Source organism: Eublepharis macularius, chromosome 8 (assembly GCF_028583425.1).
Source record: "Eublepharis macularius isolate TG4126 chromosome 8, MPM_Emac_v1.0, whole genome shotgun sequence".
Taxonomy (NCBI): domain Eukaryota; kingdom Metazoa; phylum Chordata; class Lepidosauria; order Squamata; family Eublepharidae; genus Eublepharis; species Eublepharis macularius.
This window is the reverse complement of record NC_072797.1, coordinates 100,271,728-100,293,253: the sequence shown is the minus strand read 5'-3', so window position 1 is coordinate 100,293,253 and position 21,526 is coordinate 100,271,728. Positions and strand designations below refer to the sequence as shown.

General features: G+C 39.0%; 1 protein-coding gene across 3 annotated transcripts in view; it reads left to right on the top strand.

Annotated features, from left to right (window-relative positions):
• The window catches only part of MAMDC2 (MAM domain containing 2), a 74,228-nt gene that overhangs the window by 40,255 nt on the left and 12,447 nt on the right, over positions 1 to 21,526 (top strand). For 2 of the 3 annotated variants that reach the window (XM_054986897.1, XM_054986898.1), the window contains exons 10-11: positions 10,699 to 10,792; positions 12,137 to 12,285. In XM_054986897.1, coding sequence (XP_054842872.1) covers positions 10,699 to 10,792; positions 12,137 to 12,285 — 243 coding nt within the window. Of the gene's footprint in view, positions 1 to 10,698; positions 10,793 to 12,136; positions 12,290 to 21,526 lie in introns of all 3 variants that reach the window. The other variant, XM_054986896.1, reaches the window with a different exon arrangement.

The following is a 21,526-nucleotide window of genomic DNA, read 5'->3' as shown; positions in this document are numbered from 1 at the left end:
TAAACAACCGTCCAGGGCAGTAAATTGTCTCTTGGTCCTCCATTAATGTCAAACAGAGTGATAGAATCAGATCTCTCTCTCTCTCTCTCTCTCTCTCTCTCTCTCTCATTGGCTGCTGCCTTTAGTTTTCTCAGTTGCAAAACTTCCTGCTTGAGGCAATTGATAAAACACTTTATGACTACATTTTGCTCTGTGTTCCTCCTCACCATATAGTATATCTGATGAAAGAACTCTCTGCCAATGAAAGAACTCCCTGTTTCTGAGGATGTGTAGTTTTTTAAAAAAAGATCTGTTTGAATTAGCCCTCTGAAGGAATTTATTGGCAATGGTTTTGTGTACAGGAAACTTGCAAATGGGACACAGGCATTTATGTGATATTTGGAAAGCATCATCTCAGGACATTGGATGGATAAAATTCAACCAAATAAATCCAGATAGATTAATTTCCAGTTATCTATTTGCATTTAGCAGTTAAAGGATAATCTGCATTTAACAGTTGAATTGAAAACATTGGGAAAGAAAAAAAAGGCTCCGTATAAAAAAATTAATCAAAATGCAGAACTGTCCTCATGTACATTTGCTAGAGAACAAATAAAGAGATATAGACATTAAGATTACATTACATAAACTTTAGAATATTTTAGACTGTATGTTATTTCACAGAATTTTATTCTGCGTAGTTAATGCCCTTTTTTTAGCATGAACGGATAACAAGGGTCTAAATCTGCTTAAGCAGTAAAATACATTCGCATGTCCCTGAGTTTGGTCTACGTTAGTACCAGGTTGCTTTCACACAGGTCTTGCTTTGATTGAACATCCAATCCAGAGTGGGATTTTTGGAGCATCAACATAACATTGTCTGGATTGTCCTTTTTCTATGAGTCTCTTTACACGAGACCTCTTACACAAGGACGCTCAAGTGAAGGCTCTGTCAATTTCGCCTCCCCTTCAGGGAGACAAAAGAGAAAATTAACAAACTCTCTGAGCAGCAATCTTTGCTGGCTCTTTAGAGAGGGGAAAGTGACAGAGCCTTTGCCGCTGTCTTTTTAAACTACGCTTTCTGACTAACCATGCGTCTCTCTTCACTTGAGCATCCTCATGTAAAGGGTCTCGCTCTTGTGTAGAGAAACTCTATGTTTTCTCCTGATTTGTTGCAGTCTCTCTGAAACCTAGTTTTGCACAATATTTTTGGAAATATCACAGTCAAAGCATGTGTGTCATGTGGGCAGGGCTGTGTGCATATTTCCAAGTCTTGCTTATATTGGTACCATTTTTCTTCCTCAATCCCTCCCCCTCAGCCATTTTCCCTGATACTGGATGCCTTTTTAAAAAAGAAAATGGCAATTTACTTTAGGAATCCCTGCCCCAGCTCTCATACACCAGGGCCCAATTTGGTTTAAGTGCCTTCCCTTGGCCTCAGACAGAAGAGATGGGAGTCAGATACCATCCTTGTCCACCTGCTATCCTCCATTCTGAGCTAGGAGCCAAACATCACGTCTTTATTTAAACTATAAACAGTAAACATAAAAACTATAAACAGTAAACATAAAAAATAAAAAACACACCATTCTAAAGGAACCACACTAACAATACATATAAACATAAAATAACAAACAAGTCAAGTAACTAGTAATAATAAAGGAAAAATACAGTTTAAAAAAATAAAAAAGAAGACTAACACAAACTGAATTTTGATTTTCTCCTCAACAAATATATCTCATTTTCACTTATACTGTGTTAAACATTAAAGCCATCTTTTTTCTATTGTTCATGATTCTTAATCCATAAATCCAGATATCATCAAGTCATTATTATAAAAAAAAGGTCTATAAACGGTTTCCATTAATCTTCAAAATCATCTTTGCTTTCTTTTATATCCACCACATATGATAAAATGTCCCTTCTTGTTTAGCACATTTCCAACATACGTTTGAGGCATCCTAATACATTCTAGCCAATTTTTCGGGAGTCATATACCAACAATACATCACCTTATAGAAATTCTCCTTAATACTAGAACTTAATGTACATTTCAGCCCACTTGTCCACATATTTTCCCATTGCTCCATTAATATGTCATGTCCACAATTTTTAGCCCATTTAATCATACATTCTTTTACTTGCTCTTCTTCTGTCTCAAACCTCAACAAAGGTTTGTACATTTTAGAAATAACATATTCATCATTTGTACAGAGGGCAATTTCAAATTCAGTTTTAGATTGCTCAAAGTCATAATTTCTCTTGTCTAACTTAAATCTCTCTGAGATTTGCATGTAGGAGAACCATTGGCAAGCATGCTTTTCTGCTACTAAATCTTCTCTTGATTTTATTTTCACTTGACCTTGAGAGAATTCCAACAAATCATGGTAAGTTAGCCATTTAGTTGAACTCACCATTTCCCTTCTGAAATGAGCTTCTTGTGATAGCCAGAATTTTTGAACAAAACCTAAGTTTTGTTCAAGATGGCATGCTGTACATAATGATTATTAAACTCTGCATTGGCCTTGACCTTGTTGTACCATAAGTATCCATGCAACCCAAATTTTAAGTTGTGCCCTTCAAGGTCCAATAGTCTTCTATTTTTTAACAAAATCCATTCCTTCATCCAAACCAGACAGTTAGCCGCAAAACATAATCTCAAATCTGGTAGATCCAAACCTTCTCTTTGCAACCCCAGCTGGAAGGAAGAGACAGACACAGACTTGGAATAAAGGGCCGTTTATTAAATGACCATAAAGGTAATGCACGGCAAGAGCTAACTAAGCGGTACAGGTCAAGCCCTGGGGTCAACTCCGGACCTCCGCCTTGACCTGTCTGGGCGAGCGCCACGCCCCCAGGTGTAGGCCATCCTTTGAATGGCTGCAACCCAGGCTGCCAGGCCATGGATCCCCATTGAAGCACCTGTTACACACCCAGCCGCACGGCATGAGGGGAGGCCTTGTATTGAGGATCCCTGCAGGTTTCTGCCAGCGTACGGTAGCCGCAACCATGCATACCGCCCTTAATGGCAGCCCTGTCCCCACTCATGGGGAAGTGCCACAGGGTGCTCACCAACCCGCACCCTATTCCCAAAATCTCCTGCCATCGCAAGGGTCAAGCCTCTGCTTAGACCCTCGCGCCCCACCGGTGGCCTAGAGCCACCCAAAGCCCTTGCCGCAGGTCATCTAGGAAAATATCATTGCCCTCAGGTGCCAGGTGGACACCGTCGCCTCTGTAGAGGCGGGCAAATTCAGCCCTAATCTTGGGGTGTGGCAAAAAAATACCCAAGCCTTGCCCCAAAGACCTCTTAATGGCGTGGTTAGCCTTATGTCAGGCCCTCTCTATTGCCCTGGTGTCAAAGGCCTCCCGCCAAACCCGTCGTTGTAGCATCTCTGACCATACTATAAGCAAACTCGGCCATCGGGTGCTTATGTATTCAAGGTCCTCAGCTACCTGCATCGACAGGGCCTTACCCTGTACCAGCCCAAGATCATTACCCCCCAGGTGAATGACCACAACGTGTGGGGGAGGCTTCGTCCATCCCCTAAACAGGAGAGGCAGCAGGCCGGGCCATCTGAGACCACGCCTGCCCTGCTACTCCACAGTGGCCACAGTGCTCAAGCCCAGCTGGGATCCCATCTGTGTTCTCTTGGCTTGAGTGACCGCCCAGAACACCATGCTGTGGCCACAAATCAGGATTCTGTTCCTCTCTTGGCCCGACACGGCACCTGAGGAAAGAACAAGTAGTTTGCCATTTAAAACTGCTGCAGGAAGTAGGCCATCTTGGATTACAAAATCATAGAGAAACCATAGAGAAAAGACGCCCGACATTTTGGACTCTTTAAAATTTAATTTCTATAAGAAGACCGGGACATTTAAAATAGAAAAACGTTAAATTTTACGCCACGGAGTTAAGGAAGAGAGCGGATTCATGGGAGCGAGCTAAAGCAAGCCCCACGATGTCAAAAAAAGAGTGGCAATCGGCAATAGAAAACCTGGATAAAAACCTGGACAAAAAACTTTTAGATATGATTAAAGAACTTAAGGACACGAAATTGGAGCTGATAAAAGAGGTTAAAGAGGTTACACAGACAGTAAAATCGGAGCTGTCAGAAGTGAAAAAAGGTATGGAAACAATACGAAGTGAATTACAAGGAACGCAGCAGAGAGTTAAAACAGTAGAAGACACGATGGAGAATTTAGCAGACACGCAACAAACAGAGATGAGATTGGTGAAGGGGAGAATGTCAGTTGCAGAAACTAAACATATGGAGAAGCAGCTACGTTTTCGTGGCTTGCCAGAAGTGGAAGGAAAGTCAGCGCAAGAACAGATGACTGAGGTGTTGGCTGAGTACCTGGGGAAGGAGGAGGAGGAAGTTGTGGCTATCCTAGATGTGGCATACCGTGTGAATTCGAGAATAGCAACCCAGAGGAAACTACCAAGAGATGTGATTGTGCAGTTTACAACACGAAATATGAAAGAGAGGATTGTGACAAAACAGTTTCAAGATCCATTGGAGATTGATGGCAAGACGATTATTATAATGAAGGAACTGCCCAGATCAGTGTTACTGGACCGGAAAAAATATAAAGTGCTAATTCAGATTTTGAAGGACATGAAAATCAGGTACAGATGGGAGTTACCGGAAGGAGTGTCCTTTGAGTTTGGAGGGGCCAAAAAACGCATCAGATCTGAGCGAGAGATGGAGCGATTTATTAAGGACAATGAAAAAGACTTACCAACAAGATCATGAGTATGGAGTGTAAAGTATTATCTTGGAATGTAAATGGACTAAACTCACCGAATAAGAGGAAAAATACTTTTCACTGGCTACTAAAACAAAAATGTGACATTGTTTGTTTGCAAGAGACCCATATCAGAAAGCAGGATGTAAAATATTTAAAATCTGGAAAATTGGGCAAAGAATATGTAGCGGCCTCCAACAAGAAAAAAAGAGGAGTGGTGTTGTACATAAAAGAGGAGCTACAGCCAAAATTTGTTATGAGAGATGTGGAAGCTAGATTTGTAGCAGTGGAATGTATTTGGAATTTAAAGAGAGTGTTGGTAGTCGGACTTTATGCACCTAACGGTGCAAAAGAAAGCTTCTTTGAGGATTTAAGGAAGCATTTAGACGATCTTGCATACGACCAGATAATTCTTGCTGGAGACTTCAATGGAGTGACAGACTTGGAACTAGACAAAAAGACTACAACGGCACAAAAGAAAAGAGGACTATTACCAAAGCTTTTTTTTGAGTTGATTCAACAAGAGACTCTTGAAGATGTATGGAGGAGAGAATATCCTAAAAGCAGACAGTTTACTTTTTATTCTGCAAGGCATTCTACATTATCAAGAATTGATATGATCTGGGCCTCAAAAGACTTAGCATTATGGACTAAGGAGGTAGAAATAATGCCTATGGTAGGCTCAGATCACAACCCAATTATGTGGAAATTTGGAAAAAAGAGAAAAAGGAAAGCATGGAGAATAAATGAGGACTTGTTACAGGAAAGAGAGAATATGGAAATACTGAGAAGAGAGACAAAGTTTTTTATACAATACAACGTGAATAAAGAAGTACCAACCAATAAAGTTTGGGATGCTTACAAGGCGGTTGTAAGGGGCATACTAATGGACTTAAATGGTAGAGCAAGAAAGAAGAAAGAGGAGAAAAGACAAGAGATTGAGGAGAAAATAAAAGCCAAAGAAATACAGCTAAAAAAGAGACCAGGGAAAAAGAAGGTATACCAGGAAATTAAAATACTTCAAGAACAGCTAACAGCAATGAGCAATAAAGAATTGGAGTGGAATCTCAAAAGACTGAATCAAAAAGCGTTTGAGGGTGCTAATAAACCTGGGAAGTACCTGGCATGGCAATTGAAGAAGAAAAGGGAAAAGAAGATAATAAATAAAATTTGCGAAGATAACAAAACGTATTTGGAGCAGGCTACCATTAGTAGAGCCTTTTATAAATTTTACGCTAAGCTGTATAATAAAAAAGAAGTAAACAAAGAATCAATAGCGTCATATTTGGAGAAAACCAAACTTCCAGAAATCTCGGAAGCTTGGAGAAATAAGTTGAATAGTGAAGTAACTGACGAGGAAATAAGTAAGGCAATACAATCTGCAAATCTAGGAAAGGCGCCAGGGCCAGATGGACTTACGGCTAAATTCTATAAGACAATGGCTAATGAACTGGCACCATTCCTAAAAGAGGTGATGAATGGGGTTTTAAGGGATCAAAGGATTCCAGAAACTTGGAGTGAAGCGAATATATCATTGATCCCAAAAGAGGGCCAAGACCTGACTAATGTGAAAAATTATAGACCTATATCGCTACTCAACAATGATTATAAAATTTTTGCGAAGATATTGGCGGAGAGATTGAAGGGGTGGCTCTCGGAAGTCATAGAGGAGGAACAAGCAGGCTTTTTGCCAGACAGACAAATAAGAGACAACTTAAGGACAGTGATCAATGCTATTGAATATTATGACAAGCGTTGTGACAAAGAGGTTGGTTTCTTCTTTGTTGACGCTGAAAAAGCGTTTGACAATTTAAACTGGGACTTTATGTTTGCCACTATGGAAAAGCTACAATTGGGAGAAAGATTCATCAGAGCAATTAAGGAAATTTATAGAGACCAGACTGCAGCAATTGTGGTGAATGATGAATTGACCAAGAAATTGACGATAAGTAAAGGAACAAGACAAGGTTGCCCGTTATCTCCATTGTTGTTCTTTTTAGTATTGGAGATTCTGATGATACAAATACGTCAAGATGATGAAATTCGTGGAATAAAAATAAAGGACTATTCATATAAGGTCAGAGCAGTTGCGGATGACATAATGTTAATTGTAGAGGACCCATTGGAGAACATGCCAAGAGTGATAGATAAGATCAAGGAGTTTGGAGACTTGGCAGGTTTCTTCATTAACAAAAAGAAGTCAAAGATATTATGCAAAAATATGACTAAGCAGAAACAACAATTGTTAATGGAAACAACGGATTGTGAAGTAACAAGTAAAGTGAAATATTTGGGAGTCGAATTAACTGCAAAGAACATAGATCTATTCAAAAACAATTATGGAAAACTATGGACTCAGATAGAGAGAGACTTGATTAAATGGAATAGATTGAATTTGTCATGGTTGGGCAGGATTGCAGCAGTTAAGATGAATGTGTTACCAAGAGTAATGTTTTTGCTACAGACAATACCAATCATCAGAGACTCCAAACAATTTGAAAAATGGCAGAGGAAAATATCAGATTTTGTTTGGGCAGGCAAGAAGCCTCGAGTGAAAGTGAAAGTTTTACAAGATGCAAAGGAAAGAGGCGGAATGCAACTGCCCAATCTGAGACTTTATCATGATGCAATCTGCCTAGTTTGGTTGAAAGAATGGATGACATTAAAGAACAAGAAACTACTAGCCCTAGAGGGATATAAAAAAATATTTGGATGGCATGCATATTTATGGCATGACAAAGTAAAGGTCAACTCGATGTTCCTGCATCACTTTGTTCGGAGAAGTCTATACATAATCTGGAAGAAGTACAGAATTTATCTACAAGAAGGAACCCCTTTGTGGGTGGTTCCATATGAGGTGATAGACCCGAGAGCTGTTGATAATGAACAACAATGTTTAACGTATAAAGAAATAACTAAAACTGAAGCATCCAAACTTAGAATAAAGACGCAAGAGGAACTATCACCTAACTACGATTGGTTCCAGTATAGACAGATCAGAGACTTATATAATTCGGACTCTGTAAAGGGAGGTATACGAATAGAGAATTCGGAACTAGAGCAGACCCTTCTTAAAGAAGATAAGAAAAGAATATCCAAGGTATACCAAGTACTGTTGAAGTGGTATACCGAGGATGAGATAGTTAAAACACAAATGGTGAAATGGGCTATAAACTTTAATAAAGAAATAACAATGGAGGCATGGGAATACTTGTGGAAAACTACAATGAAGACAACGACATGTATTAATATCAAAGAGAACATTTATAAAATGATCTATCATTGGTACATGACACCAAAGAAGATTGCGCTAGGGAATTTGAATACTTCTAATAAATGCTGGAAATGTAAGAAGCATGAGGGCTCCCTCTATCATATGTGGTGGTCGTGTGAGGTAGCCAGGCAGTACTGGGGGGAAATAATAAGAGAAATGAGTGAAATTTTACAATTTCAAATTAATAAGAACCCAGAACTCCTGCTACTGAACTTGGGAATGGAGGGAATTCCAGCCCAACACAGGACGTTGATATTTTATATGACAGCAGCAGCTAGACTTTTGTATGCGCAAAAATGGAAAGTACAAGAAGTGCCAACTATTGAAGATTGGACTTACAAATTGCTGTATATGGCTGAAATGGACAAGATGACAAGAAAATTGAGAGATCTGGACTCAGGGCAGTTCAACACAGACTGGGAGAAGCTGAAACAATACCTGGAGAAGAAATGGGAGGTGGGAGGAAAACTGTGGCAGTTTGAGAACTACTGAAGTATTGAAGTAGAGGGGGGAGACTTTACCGGGGGGAGAAGAGATAAATGTGAATTAATAAGCAGTCAGATTAATAGATTGACATATATATAGATATATATAGGTTAACAAACAGAACATAGAGAAAATAATTAATTATAAGGACTAAATATAAGGAGCGATTAACTAACAATATTTTCTTTTTTTTTCTGACAAGTTTTGTACCAAACTGAATGTCTGAAGATATAGATGGGTCAAATTGATTGACTACGTGAGGAGAGATATATAGAACTATTATAAAAAGATAGAATGAGTAATATATATAGAGAATAAGTCAAATTGTTTGATATAAACGAATGTATGATCTATATGGTTTATGATATATAGAAATACCTGAAATTGAAAAATTGGGATAAATTGTTTATCTAAGATGGAAACAAAGGCTTACAGTTTGGGCATATAATGTTAAAAATAGTTAAGGATGTACTGCTTAGAATAATGGAGAATATATATTTGTTTTAGATAGAGGAAGCTAATAAAAGTAAGGGAAAGGGGACAAAGGGTTGGAAAGCTGTTGGAAGTCAACAAAAAGGGGGGGGAAAGGGAGGGGGTTAGAGATGAAAAAATTGGGGAAAATTGAATGTAAAAGTGGAAATAATGGATTCTAACCCAATACAAATTTTTCAAAAAAAATAAAAATAAAACTGCTGCAGGGGCCGGACATAGGACCGAAACGCCCTTGACTGCCACCTGCCCACTCTCTGAATCGCCCGCTGAGGGTATCCCATAGCAGCTGCTGTGGAGGCCGCACCAATCCGGAAGGAGTGGGTTCCGAATTTGACCCCCGACAAGCCAATTGTCTTAAGTGCCCTCTCTGTCACCGCCCAAAACTGATATTTAGTCAGTGGGGCCCTATCTTCGTGGCGGAATAAAATCCCTCGGTCATCCCCACGAAGTGTGACATATTCCTTAAGGGCCTTAACAGGGCACAGCTCCTGCTCAGAGCAGGGGCCCAAAAGCAAGGGGCTCCCCCCACTGCCGCTGGTCAGTCTTGGACCATCTGATCCCAATGGAGACTTTATCCCCAACAAATTTAATGTCCTGGGCATTCAGTGCCTGGCCAGATACGTCTGTACATGATGAGGCCATCAGCTCACTAACTCACAGAGCTCCAAAAAATGCCATTAAGGCAGAAGTGTGGAAAAGCTTCCGTTCAAATGCTGACGAGCAGACTTCCACCCATGTGGTCCCCAGTCCCTTAAGGACTGATGGGGAGATGGGCTGCCTTGGGTCACGTGGCATTTTTATCTCCCTGGCCCAGCCTTCCAGCATCTTTCTAATCCTGAAGACACCCATGAATTCAGGTAAGCCACGTGCTTTGCTGGCGAAGGCTAAAGCGGCCAACTGACCCTTGATGGACTTCACTGCAAGGCCCCGGCCCCGCTGCACTACACAAAAGTGCATCAAGTGCTCAGGCGGGATGGGCCACAACTGCTGGAGCCCCGCCGACACCCTGAACTGGTAAAGCTGTCCTACCGCACGGTCGTAGGCCTGGCGTGTACTGGGGGCAATGGACAGCTGGATTGCTGTATTTACTTCCGCCGTCCAAGCTCCCAAAGCTCCTGGGGCATCCTCGCTGGTTGCCTGTCGGCCCAGGGGGGCAAAAGGCTCTTAATTTGTAAGTCTCCTGTTTCACCTTTAAATCTCCAATTCTCTCATCTTGTCTTATGTCCCTATTCAGGACTTCAAGCACCAGTATAAATAACAAGGATGACGGGACAATCTTGTCTTGTACCTCTTTGTATTCCTCATGGTTTAGTTAACTCCCCATTAACGACTATTCATGCTGACTGGGATGTATAAAACGACTCGGTCCATTTTAAAAAATTATCTCCAAAGCCCATATCTTCCAAGATCTTAAAACAAAAATTTCCGATAAAAGGAGTTAGCCGTATTAGTCTGTAGTAGCAAAACAGTAGAGTTCTTTACAATAGTAATACTATAATGCTGCATCTAACTTCAGAAAGACACAGAATGGCAAAAGAATAACCAACGCCCAGTGATTTCTCTTTTAATTCTTTTACTATTGCAAGACAGTAGAAGAGAACAATTACTCCATGCATATTCAAAAAGGTATTAAAATGTGTAGAAAAAACATTATTTAAATGTTTTCAAAGGAAGACTCCCCAAAACGTAGATGTTTGACATATGTTTTATTTAAATGTCAGGTTGTGTTTGTGAGCTGGTGTAAAAGTTTCTGGGACTGTGGACTGGTGGCGTTGGATGATGTATCAGTAGGATTGGGAGATTGTCACAGTACTGGTAAGATATTATTGTCATTGTTGTTGTTGTTATTTACACCCAGCAAGCTGAACCTAGTTCAACAATCTAATCACTACAGCACACAGGTTCTCCAATTTTATGGGGTGGGTTGGAAATAATATACATATTAAGTCTATCACATTTTTAATAATGGTGCAGTAACTGTATCTTGCTATGGAAAATAACTCTATAAGTTGCATATTTTTTTCTTTCAGAATGTAAGATGTTATGATAATGTCATTCCCTATAAGATACATGTTTTGTATCAACTAATCATTGGTATGATCTTCCTTTTCCCTGTTAAGTTGCATGTGGAGAGTAGATGCAGAAGTTTTGCACATTTCTGTGATGTAGGGTAGAGAGGCACCATTGGACCCAGTTCAGGAACAACACAAATCCCTTGACATGCTAACACTCTGCCTGGTCCAAACCATTACAGCGCTCTCTCTTCAAAACACATATCTAGTTATAGTGCTCAGGCCTTCCATACAGGCTGTACAGACCTGGATCATGTAGAGAATATCCATATTCTCCCTGTAAGTAAGCCTTATACCTTTTCTATATTATTTCTAATTTTTGTGATCCGAGTATTGAACGTCTCATGCAACTTGACTGCATTGTTTTACACAGTATAATCTTTCTTCAGTCCCAGCAGGCTATAAAGTAAATAAATAACTTTCCCTGGTAAATAACATATCATCACGCTTCTGTTAGAGGGGCAGAACATTTTTTTCTCCAGACAGTTGTCAGTTCTGCTTACAGAGCAAAGAATGAATTATGGAGTTTTTCCAAAGTAGTTCCTGTGGCGGGGGGATCGGATGCTTTCATTCAGCAATTTATGCAGATCTTCCCTCTTCTTATAGAAGGGGAATGTATTGGTTACAGAATGCTCTCTGTATTACCAGAGCAGTAATTTGGATGCTGGGTTCTCCCAAACTTCTACTTTAGCATTAACGATCCAAATGGTAAGTGGGAGAAATGCCAGTAAATGTATCATTAATGGTCTTTGTGGTCTGATTCTCATCTCTAATCATACTGAGAAAGAAATGTGTTATCTTTATTTGAATAATACATTTGCCTATACATTTTTATGAGAATGAACATCAGGTATATTTTTGTGGCTTGTGGCTTAATGCTGTTATTTTGAGGGAGCCTTATCTATGAAATCACTGTTAAATGAAAGTGAACAGAAAAGATATCACATTCGGATAGTAAATAGATTCCTGGCTCTTTAAAACGTATTGGATTATATTATATTCCAACCTCCATATTTCTGTTCTTATGTAACTATATAACTCAGTTTCAGATGTATATGCACCTTTAACTGTTAATTCTTTGTTGCAGACTTATTACCTACTTTTCCTAGAGAATGTACTTTTGAAAGAAATGAGTGTGCATTTACTCAGCAAAAGAAAAACAAGAGTGCTTGGCACAGACGAAGAGGTCAGACTCCTACATCTTACACTGGCCCAAAAGGAGACCACACTACTGGGGTAGGTGAGTTACAATTTAAAATGTGAACTTTCAGACTAGACAGCTATGACTAAAATATGGAGATTCAGAGAACCGGTCTAGAGACGAGGTGGAATAGTTCTGAAGGCAGGATGTTAACTCAAAAGACTCAGAGCCTTGCTACAAGTGACATTTTACACGTGAAGGATAAAGGATCATTTTCGCAAGTCTTTCTGGGAACTGAAGTTCCTCTCCCCCACCCCTTTTCCTTTTTTTTCCTTCCCCTCGCTGCCTGAAGAGACAGAGAAAGCCTGCGGCAACAACAACTTTTGCATATCGTTCCTCCAGTCACAAGCCTGCTCTCAATGATCTTTGGGGCAGGCAGCTGCAACTTTCTCAGCTTTCTCCGGAGCATTCCCCCACCCCCCACCCCCCAGCAAGACAATTTGCAAAAGCTGATGTTGCCGTAGGTTCTCTCTGTCTCTTCAGGCAGCGAGGGGAAGGAACAGAAGGAAAAGGGGTGGGGGAGAGGAACTTCAGTTCCCAGAAAGACTTGCGAAAATGATCCTTTATCCTTCACGTGTAAAATGTCACTTGTAGCAAGGCTCTCAGGAGTTTCTTGCTGTGATTCTTTCTGATACTGTTTTTTTCTTCCCTCTTACAAACCATTCACTAGTGGTTAAAAATCACAATTGCTCATATTCTAAAAGGGTTAGAATTAAAACAAGAAAACCCTGCATTTTTCCTATTAAATAACAAATACTTAACCTAATCTCACTTTATCATAGTGAATCACCTTGTGTCCTCCTGAAGATATGAATTTATAGAAATAGATCATGGTTTGATTTCCTTCTCAGTCTCCTCCAGTAAGCCAAATCTAGATGGGGTTGGGAAAAGTCTATTAATACAGGAAAAGGTGTTATTGGAAGAGGAGAATGGTCTTAACACTAAAAACAACAATTAGCAATAAATAGAGATTATGCAAGGCCAAATCTTCACATGTTCAATCGAAACATGAGTCAACAAGTGTTAGGCACAGAAAGAAGTATTAGTAAATCAGTATCATTGTTCATGTGGCACAGACTTTATGAAACTTCAGCAATAGTCTGAGAATTAATAAATTCTAAAACTATAAACATATTTGTGGCAGAAGTCATGGTAATGGCTGCTTTTGAGGTTGGAAAGATTCTTTAATTACACCACTGGAATCTATTCAAAACAATTTTAAGGAGGATTTTAGCTCTTCCTAAAGGTACTCCTGCAGCTTTAATGCAAGCAAGCTCTGTCTGCCCTCAGTTTGGGCTTGTGTTCATATAACCCTGTTCAGATTCTGGAGGAAACAAAGCAATGATACCACCAACTTATTTCACAAGCTTTGCTATGAAACAATGCTGAGAAATGATGCTGCCCAGTTAGCCAGTTACAATAACATTCATTGTTGTTACTCCATCTGCAATGGCACTCGGGGTATTCCTCTAGCTGGCTTCAGCGTCTGGGACTGGGTATTTCACTGTGATGCTGTAACAGATACGCAGACAATCTCTTACTCTAAATTCTCCCAGTTGTTCAAACTATTCAAGAAAGATTACATTAGACGCTAGAGCCTCCTATCTGGTTAACATCCTTTCTCACAACCTTAGAATAGCCTTTACCTCAATTCAGTTTCAAACTATGCCAACAGTGCTGTTAGCTGGGCGCTACTCTAAAATACCTTAAGTCCTTCGCTATTGCATTTGTGCAGCCCGAGTTCTAGAAGATTTACCACACTATTTATTAAACTAGTCTCTTTATGCAGATCCAAGGACTAAATTCCTCACAGAGTTTTTAATGAGTCTAAATTTTTCCTCAGATACAGAGAAGCTGCTTTTTCTTTTCTCAGACACTGATCCATTTGTTTCTTATAGAGTTTCTTTTGGCTTTGGCAGCCAAAAAAATTCGGGCTAGAGCTGTATCTAGAGAAAGCAATGTTTTTATTTGGTCAGTACTTCCTGGTTAGATCATTTTAATCATTGTTACTTTTATACAGGGCTTTTTTTCTGGGAAAAGAGGTGGTGGAACTCAGTGGGTTGCCCTCAGAGAAAATGGTCACATGGCTGATGGCCCCGCCCCCTGATCTCCAGACAGAGGGGAGTCGAGGTTGCTCTCCGCGCTGCATGGCGCAGAGGTCAATCTCAACTCCCCTCTGTCTGGAGATCAGGGGGTGGGGCCACCAGCCACGTGACTATTTTCAAGAGGTTCAAGAACTCCGTTCCCCCGCGTTCCCCCTGAAAAAAAGCCCTGCTTTTGTATATGATTAATTGTTGATAATTGTATATATGATTTATTTATTTATGTCAGATTGTTTTGTGTGTTCAGATTGTGATGGCCTTTAGCCAGAGACAATAAACTCTACTACTACTTCTGCTTTTAAAGTTAGGCAGAGAGGGCTGAATCTGAATATCAGAAAAATGGCTCATGATGGGAATACATATATTTTGCAGTAGTCATTGGGGAATCTATAGCAGATCCTATCTCTTAATCTATAGCAGATCCTTTTCACTATAACTGTGAAAAATAATTAATAGTATTTAGTGCCCATGCTTTTTTAAAAAACCATCTAAGCAGATAAAACATAACCACATAACCCCATTTAACAGCCTAAAACAAATTACAACCATTGAAACTTGAACCATAACCATCAAAAAGCTTGGGTGAAAAAACAATACCTCATAATAGAACGAGAGACTATGCAGGAATTCTGCTGGGCAGACCTTGCTTTGATGGTGTTGGACTACCACCGAGAAAAGAAAACCCATACACACAAAGAAGGAACCCATAGCAGAATAGTCTCAGCCAGAAAGCCATATGTGGGAACTGTTGTACTCTGGCCATGGATGACCTAGTTGACTTAATATTAGCAGGTTGTCGTCATCTTTACCATTTAGTTTATTCTTAGGAAAACTCTTATGTGTATGAAAACACATAGGAAACTACAGTACAGTTTATTGCTTTAAAAAAAGAAACCTTGTTTCCCAGCATTCCTCAAAAGAATCTTCATAAAGTGAGCCATTTCAAATGGATGTAATTGGGGATTGCAGCGGTTAAAATGAATGTGTTACCAAGAGTGATGTTTTTGCTACAGACAATACCAATCATCAGAGACTCTAAACAATTTGAAAAATGGCAGAGGAAAATATCAGATTTTGTATGGGCAGGCAAGAAGCCTCGAGTGAAAATGAAAGTTTTACAAGATGCAAAGGAAAGAGGCGGAATGCAACTGCCCAACCTGAGACTTTACCACGATGCAATCTGCCTAGTTTGGTTGAAAGAGTGGATGACATTAAAGAACAAGAAACTATTAGCCCTAGAGGGATATAAAAAAATATTTGGATGGCATGCATACCTATGGCATGACAAAGTAAAGGTCAACTCGATGTTCCTGCACCATTTTGTACGGAGAAGTCTATACACAATCTGGAAGAAGTACAGAATTTATCTACAAGAAGGAACTCCTTGGTGGGTGGTTCCATATGAGGTGATAGACCCGAGAGCTGTTGATAACGAAAGACAATGTTTGACTTATAAAGAAATAACTAAAATAGAAGCATCTAAACTTAGAATAAAGACGCAAGAGGAACCATCACCGAACTACGACTGGTTCCAGTATAGACAGATCAGAGATTTGTATAACTCGGACTCTGTAAAGGGAGGTATACGAATAGAGAATTCGGAACTAGAGCAGACCCTTCTTAAAGAGGACAAGAAAAGAATATCCAAGGTATATCAAGTACTGTTGAAATGGTATACTGAGGATGAGACAGTTAAAACACAAATGGTGAAATGGGCTATAAATTTTAACAAAAAGATAACAATGGAGGCATGGGAATACTTGTGGAAGACTACAATGAAGACAACGACATGTACAAATATTAAAGAGAATATCTACAAAATGATTTATCGTTGGTACATGACACCAAAGAAGATTGCGCTAGGGAATTTGAACACTTCTAATAAATGCTGGAAATGTAGGAAGCATGAGGGCTCCCTCTATCATATGTGGTGGTCGTGTGAGGTAGCTAGGCAGTACTGGGGGGAAATAATAAGAGAAATGAGTGAAATTTTACAATTTCAAATAAATAAGAACCCAGAACTCCTGCTACTAAACTTGGGAATGGAGGGAATTCCAGCCCATCATAGGACGTTGATATTTTATATGACAGCAGCAGCTAGACTTTTGTATGCGCAAAAATGGAAAGTACAAGAAGTGCCAACTATTGAAGATTGGACCTACAAATTGCTGTACATGGCAGAAATGGACAAGATGACAAGAAAACTGAGAAATCTGGACTCAGGGCAGTTTAACACAGATTGGGAGAAGCTGAAACAATATCTGGAGAAGAAATGGGAGGTGGGAGGAAAACCGTGGCAGTTTGAGAACTACTGAAGTATAATAAAATGTAGAGGGGGGTGACTTTACCGGGGGGGGAAGAGATAAATGTGAATTTATAAGCAGTTAGATTAACAGATTGATATATATATAGATATATATTGGTTAATAAATAGAATATTGATAGAAAATAATTAAGGATAAGGATTAAATATACGGATTGAGTAACCAACAATATTTTCTTTCTTTGATAAGATTTGTATAATGCACCAAACTGAATGTATAGACGAGTCAAATTGATTGACTATGTGACGAGAGTTATATAGAATTACCATAAAAAGATAGAATGAGTAATACATAGAGAATAAGTCAAATTGTTTGATTTAAATGTGTAAGATTTTTATGGTTTATGATATATAGGTTTATGATATATAGAAATATTCAAAATTGGAAAATGGGATAAATTGTTTATCCAAGATGGAAACAAAGACTTACAGTTTGGGTATATAATAAGAAAAGTAGTTAAGGATGTACTGCTTAGTATAATGGAGAATATGTATTTGTTTTAGATAGAGAAATTTAATAGAAGTAAGGGAAAAGGGACAAAGGGTTGGAAAACTGTTGGAAGTCAACAAAAGGGGGGGAAAGGGAGGGGGTTAGAAATGAAAAATTTGGGGAAAATTGAATGTAAATGTAAAAATAACGGATTCTAACCCAATAAAAATTTTTTCAAGTCAAATGGATGTAATTGGTATAAACATCCTCAGAGACTTCTGTAGTATGTAACCGACATTCCTGCTATTCTTGGTACTCCTCATATCTGTCAAGACGGCTACCAATGCTATTAGTTTTAGTATTGATTGGGGGATGAGGGTGGGAGTAGAGGAAACAGAATTTGTGACAACATGAGAAGTAAGGAACAGTAGAATCAAACAACAGTGGCTGGAAAGTAAGTGACAGAATATAGTTGGAAACACAACTGACATGAAAAGCAATAGAGTCAGTGTAGTGTAAAGTGGGGTGAGTGGAACATCACTTGCAAGTGACCAGTCACCTACTGGAAAATTAAAGGTCATGCCTGACCTTCCATCCACCTCTCCTAAAATTCAGCCGCAGTTGCTTTCTTATTTTTTTCTTCTGCCAGAAAGTGACATAGCAGTACCCTTTCCTACCCAGAGCAAGGGCTCTTGGGACAGCCTCCTTCCTTCCTTGTCCTTTTTGATAGTCTGTATATTTTAATAAATGAGTGAACGATATATTTGCGTTTCTGGTTGAACCTCATTGGCAGTGATGAATTCAAAGAAGTTGGTTGGTTTGGGGTAGATCTCAGCTTTACTAAGGCCATCTGTTACTTTTTCAATTATGAAATGTTCCCATACTTTATTATATCAGTTTGTTAATGTAGGTGTTTTTTGTGATTTCCATTTAGCTGCCATTGTTGTTTTAGCAGCTACTAATAGGGTTCTTATGAGGTTCCATCTGATTTGTGGAATTTTAATTTTACCCCAATGATCTAAGAAGATTATTTCAGGTATCATTGGAATGATATCGCTTGTTATTTGTGTTATATGTTCAAGAACTGCTTTCCAGATTTTTTGGATGAGGTTACATTTCCACCAGCAGTGAGCATAGGAGTCTAGTTCTCCACACCCCCTTCAGCATAACGGAGATTTTGCTAATGTTATTAGAGCCATTTTCTGGGGTGTACAGTACCATCGATTTACAGTTGTATAGGTTTGTAATTTGGTGTTAATTACTTGTGATTTTAATAAGTCTGAGTTCCAAATTAAGTTCCAGTCATTATTTGTTAATGAAATTTTGCATTTGCCATATTTCCAGTAGCTGAATGTTTTAGGCTTGTTGGTAAGAAGAATCATATTGTAGATTTTGGAAATTAATCCTTTACTTGGGAGTAGCAGTTTGTCTATTATATTTTCTAAATCAGATTTGGGTTTTCACATCATGTATGATAATTTTTGTCATATGTTTAAGTTGTAAATATGTGTACCAAGTGATTTTCTGATTGATTTTTGCTTTTATTTCAGTTTTCTCTAAGATCTTTTCCCCAGTAGCTATGTCTTTCAGTCTTGTTACATTGACTCCAGATTTCTTTATTGAGAGGGTTTTGTTCTGGGAAGATGCCTTCATATGTCAGAAATGTGGATAGATGAGATCTCTTGGGAACTAATTTGGTTCTGTAGAAGTTCCATATTTTGAGGGTAGACGATAGGAATATGTTTTCTTTTGTTGTTGGAGGGTAAGAGTTTGGTTTGCACCAGATCAATTCTTGAATGGTCAGTGGGTTGTTAAGTGGTTTTAAAATCTTTGTCCAATCTTCTTGTTCTCTTATATGAATCATAAGTACAATATTTACTATGTGAGTCACTTTGGAATAGATGTCAAAGTCTGGGTAATTAAAGCCCCCTTGTGCTTTTTTTTTTAATGTAAAAAATGCAATTCTGGATCATTTGTTTTGCCAAAGAAATTTGTTGGTAGTTGACTGCAGGTATTTCATTAGTGATGTAGGTATTTCTATTGGTAAGGCACGAAAAAGAAAGAGTAGCTTTGGTGAGATGAATGATTTGATAAGGTGGCATCTATCATACCATGAGTACTGTTGAGTGTTCCACATGTTGAGGTCTCTTTTTATTTCTTTAAATTTCTCAGTGGGGTTGATTTTTATTATTTGGTTCAAGTTGTTTGGAATTTGGCTTCCCAAATAGAGTAGGTGTGTTTCATTCCAGTGAAATTTATGTTGTTGTTTTATTAAGTTTTCAGTTTGAGATGTTAATAGTTAAAAGGTGTGTTTTTGATTGACTTTTAGACCTGTTATTTGACCATATTCTGTGAGGGTGCCTTGTAGGTATTGAAGAGATTCTTCCGAATTTGTAACGTAAAGTGAGATGTCATCTGCAAATAAGCTCCTTTTGTAGGTATTTGAGGTTATGATTATTCCTTTGATTTGGGAGTTTTCTCGAATTTCCATTGCCAGAGGCTTCAGTGCTATTGCAAACAGCACAGGTGAGAGAGGGCATCCTTGTCTGGTTCCTCTTTCCAATTGGACATTCTTAGATGAGACTCTGTTAACTTTGATCTGAGCTGTGGGCTTTGAATATATTGTTTTAATAATGCATAGGAAATTATCTCCAAATCCCACCTGCCATAATAGTACGTAAAGATAAGAGGTTTCTAAGGAGTCGAATGCTTTTTCAATATCTAGGGAAAGAAATACTACTTCAGTTTTGTTTTTGCTGCAGGATGCTATTATGTTCAAGCTTTTGTATATGTTGTCAGTCAAATCTCTCTCTGGAATAAATCTGGCTTGATCTTGGTGAATGTATTTAGCTATGAAGGAATTAAGCCGTTTTACCATGATTGTTGAAAATATTTTGTAATCCTGGTTCAGGAGAGATATCAGTCTGTATGATGCCAGATTTGTTGAATCTTTGTCTTGTTTGGGTATTACAACTATAGCTGCTGTGGACCATGATGGAGGTTGGTTTCCCGTCATCAACATATAATTGCATGTATCTGTTAGTGGTTGTGTAATACTTGTGATAATTTTTAATAGAATTCTGGAGGATATCCATCAGGTCCTATTGTTTTATTGGTTTTTAAGTTTTTATGGGGTTTTTTTGCAAGTTTTTTTTATTTTTTTAATTACTAGTACTACAAAAGGGAAAAAATAGGGACAGGGAGAAGGGGAAGAAACAACACATAACAACACAAACACTACATCTACAAGTAATGCATTCCCTTCATACTGCAATTATTTAACATTAGAACTTTGTAAAATGCTGTTAGATTGGTAGATCTTATAAAATACAAACTACAATCAGGATTAGGTCTTCTTCCCCCCTCTGGGTCTCGGTCGCAATTCTCTCTGGACAGCTACAGTCACTGTGCTCGTTCCCTCCTCCCCTCCCCCTTCAGGCTTAAAGTCCTCTTCTTCTTGCTGGAAATCTTGATGTTTACACACAAAGTCCCTTAGCTGATCTTCTGATGTTATCTTGTGAGCTTGATCTTTGTAGCTAAACCAAATACCTTCCGGAAATAACCATTTGTACTTTATTTCACGTTTCCTCAGAAGAGCTGCAAACCTTTTATATTTAAATCTTCTTTTCCGAGCTAAAAATGGAACGTCCTTCAATATCTTAACCTTATTGCCCAGAAAGTCCAAGTCCGCATTGTATGAATTATATAGGATGGTGTCCCAGATCTTCTTAGATGAAAAGTCAATAATAATCTCGCGCGGCAGCTGACGCTTCATTGCATATTTTGAAGAAGCCCAACGGACTTCCAAAATGGCGCTTTTTAACTCTTCTTTAGTTGCCTTCGCAGGTATCGCCAAAAGTTCCGACACTAAATCCTTTAAATTCCCATTTTCCTCCTCCTTCACATTCTGGAGACACAATATTGTCTGAGCACGGTCCACTTGCAACCCGATCAGTTGGTTCTCCAACAGCTTTAAGTCTTTGTTTGTTGCCCTCATGAATGCTGCGTTTTCCCGAGCAGACTTTTCCGCCCCCGCCCCCCGCTGCTTCCTTAATGGTTTTCACTTCACTCTCAATTAAGCCAACCCTTTGATCAGTTTCGTTTAACTTATCAACAAAGGGCTTTATTGCTTCGACGACAGACCGCTTTACTAGCTCCTCCAGAGACTCTCCTTTCCCCTGCAAAGCAGCCGAGATAGATTTGCCCATAGCGGGGCTCTGCTTCTTCGTCGCCATCTTAGGGGGGGGGGAATCCGCCAGCCAAGTTTCGATACTCAGTGAGGGGGAAGAAATCCGAGCCTTCTTAGCTTCAAATCCCACCAATCCTTCGCATACGCTTGTAGTAACAGAAGGGATTCGCTACTTACAGGTTTTCACCTTAGATCTGCTTTTTGCCGTTCTCCATGGCCCATACAATAAAGG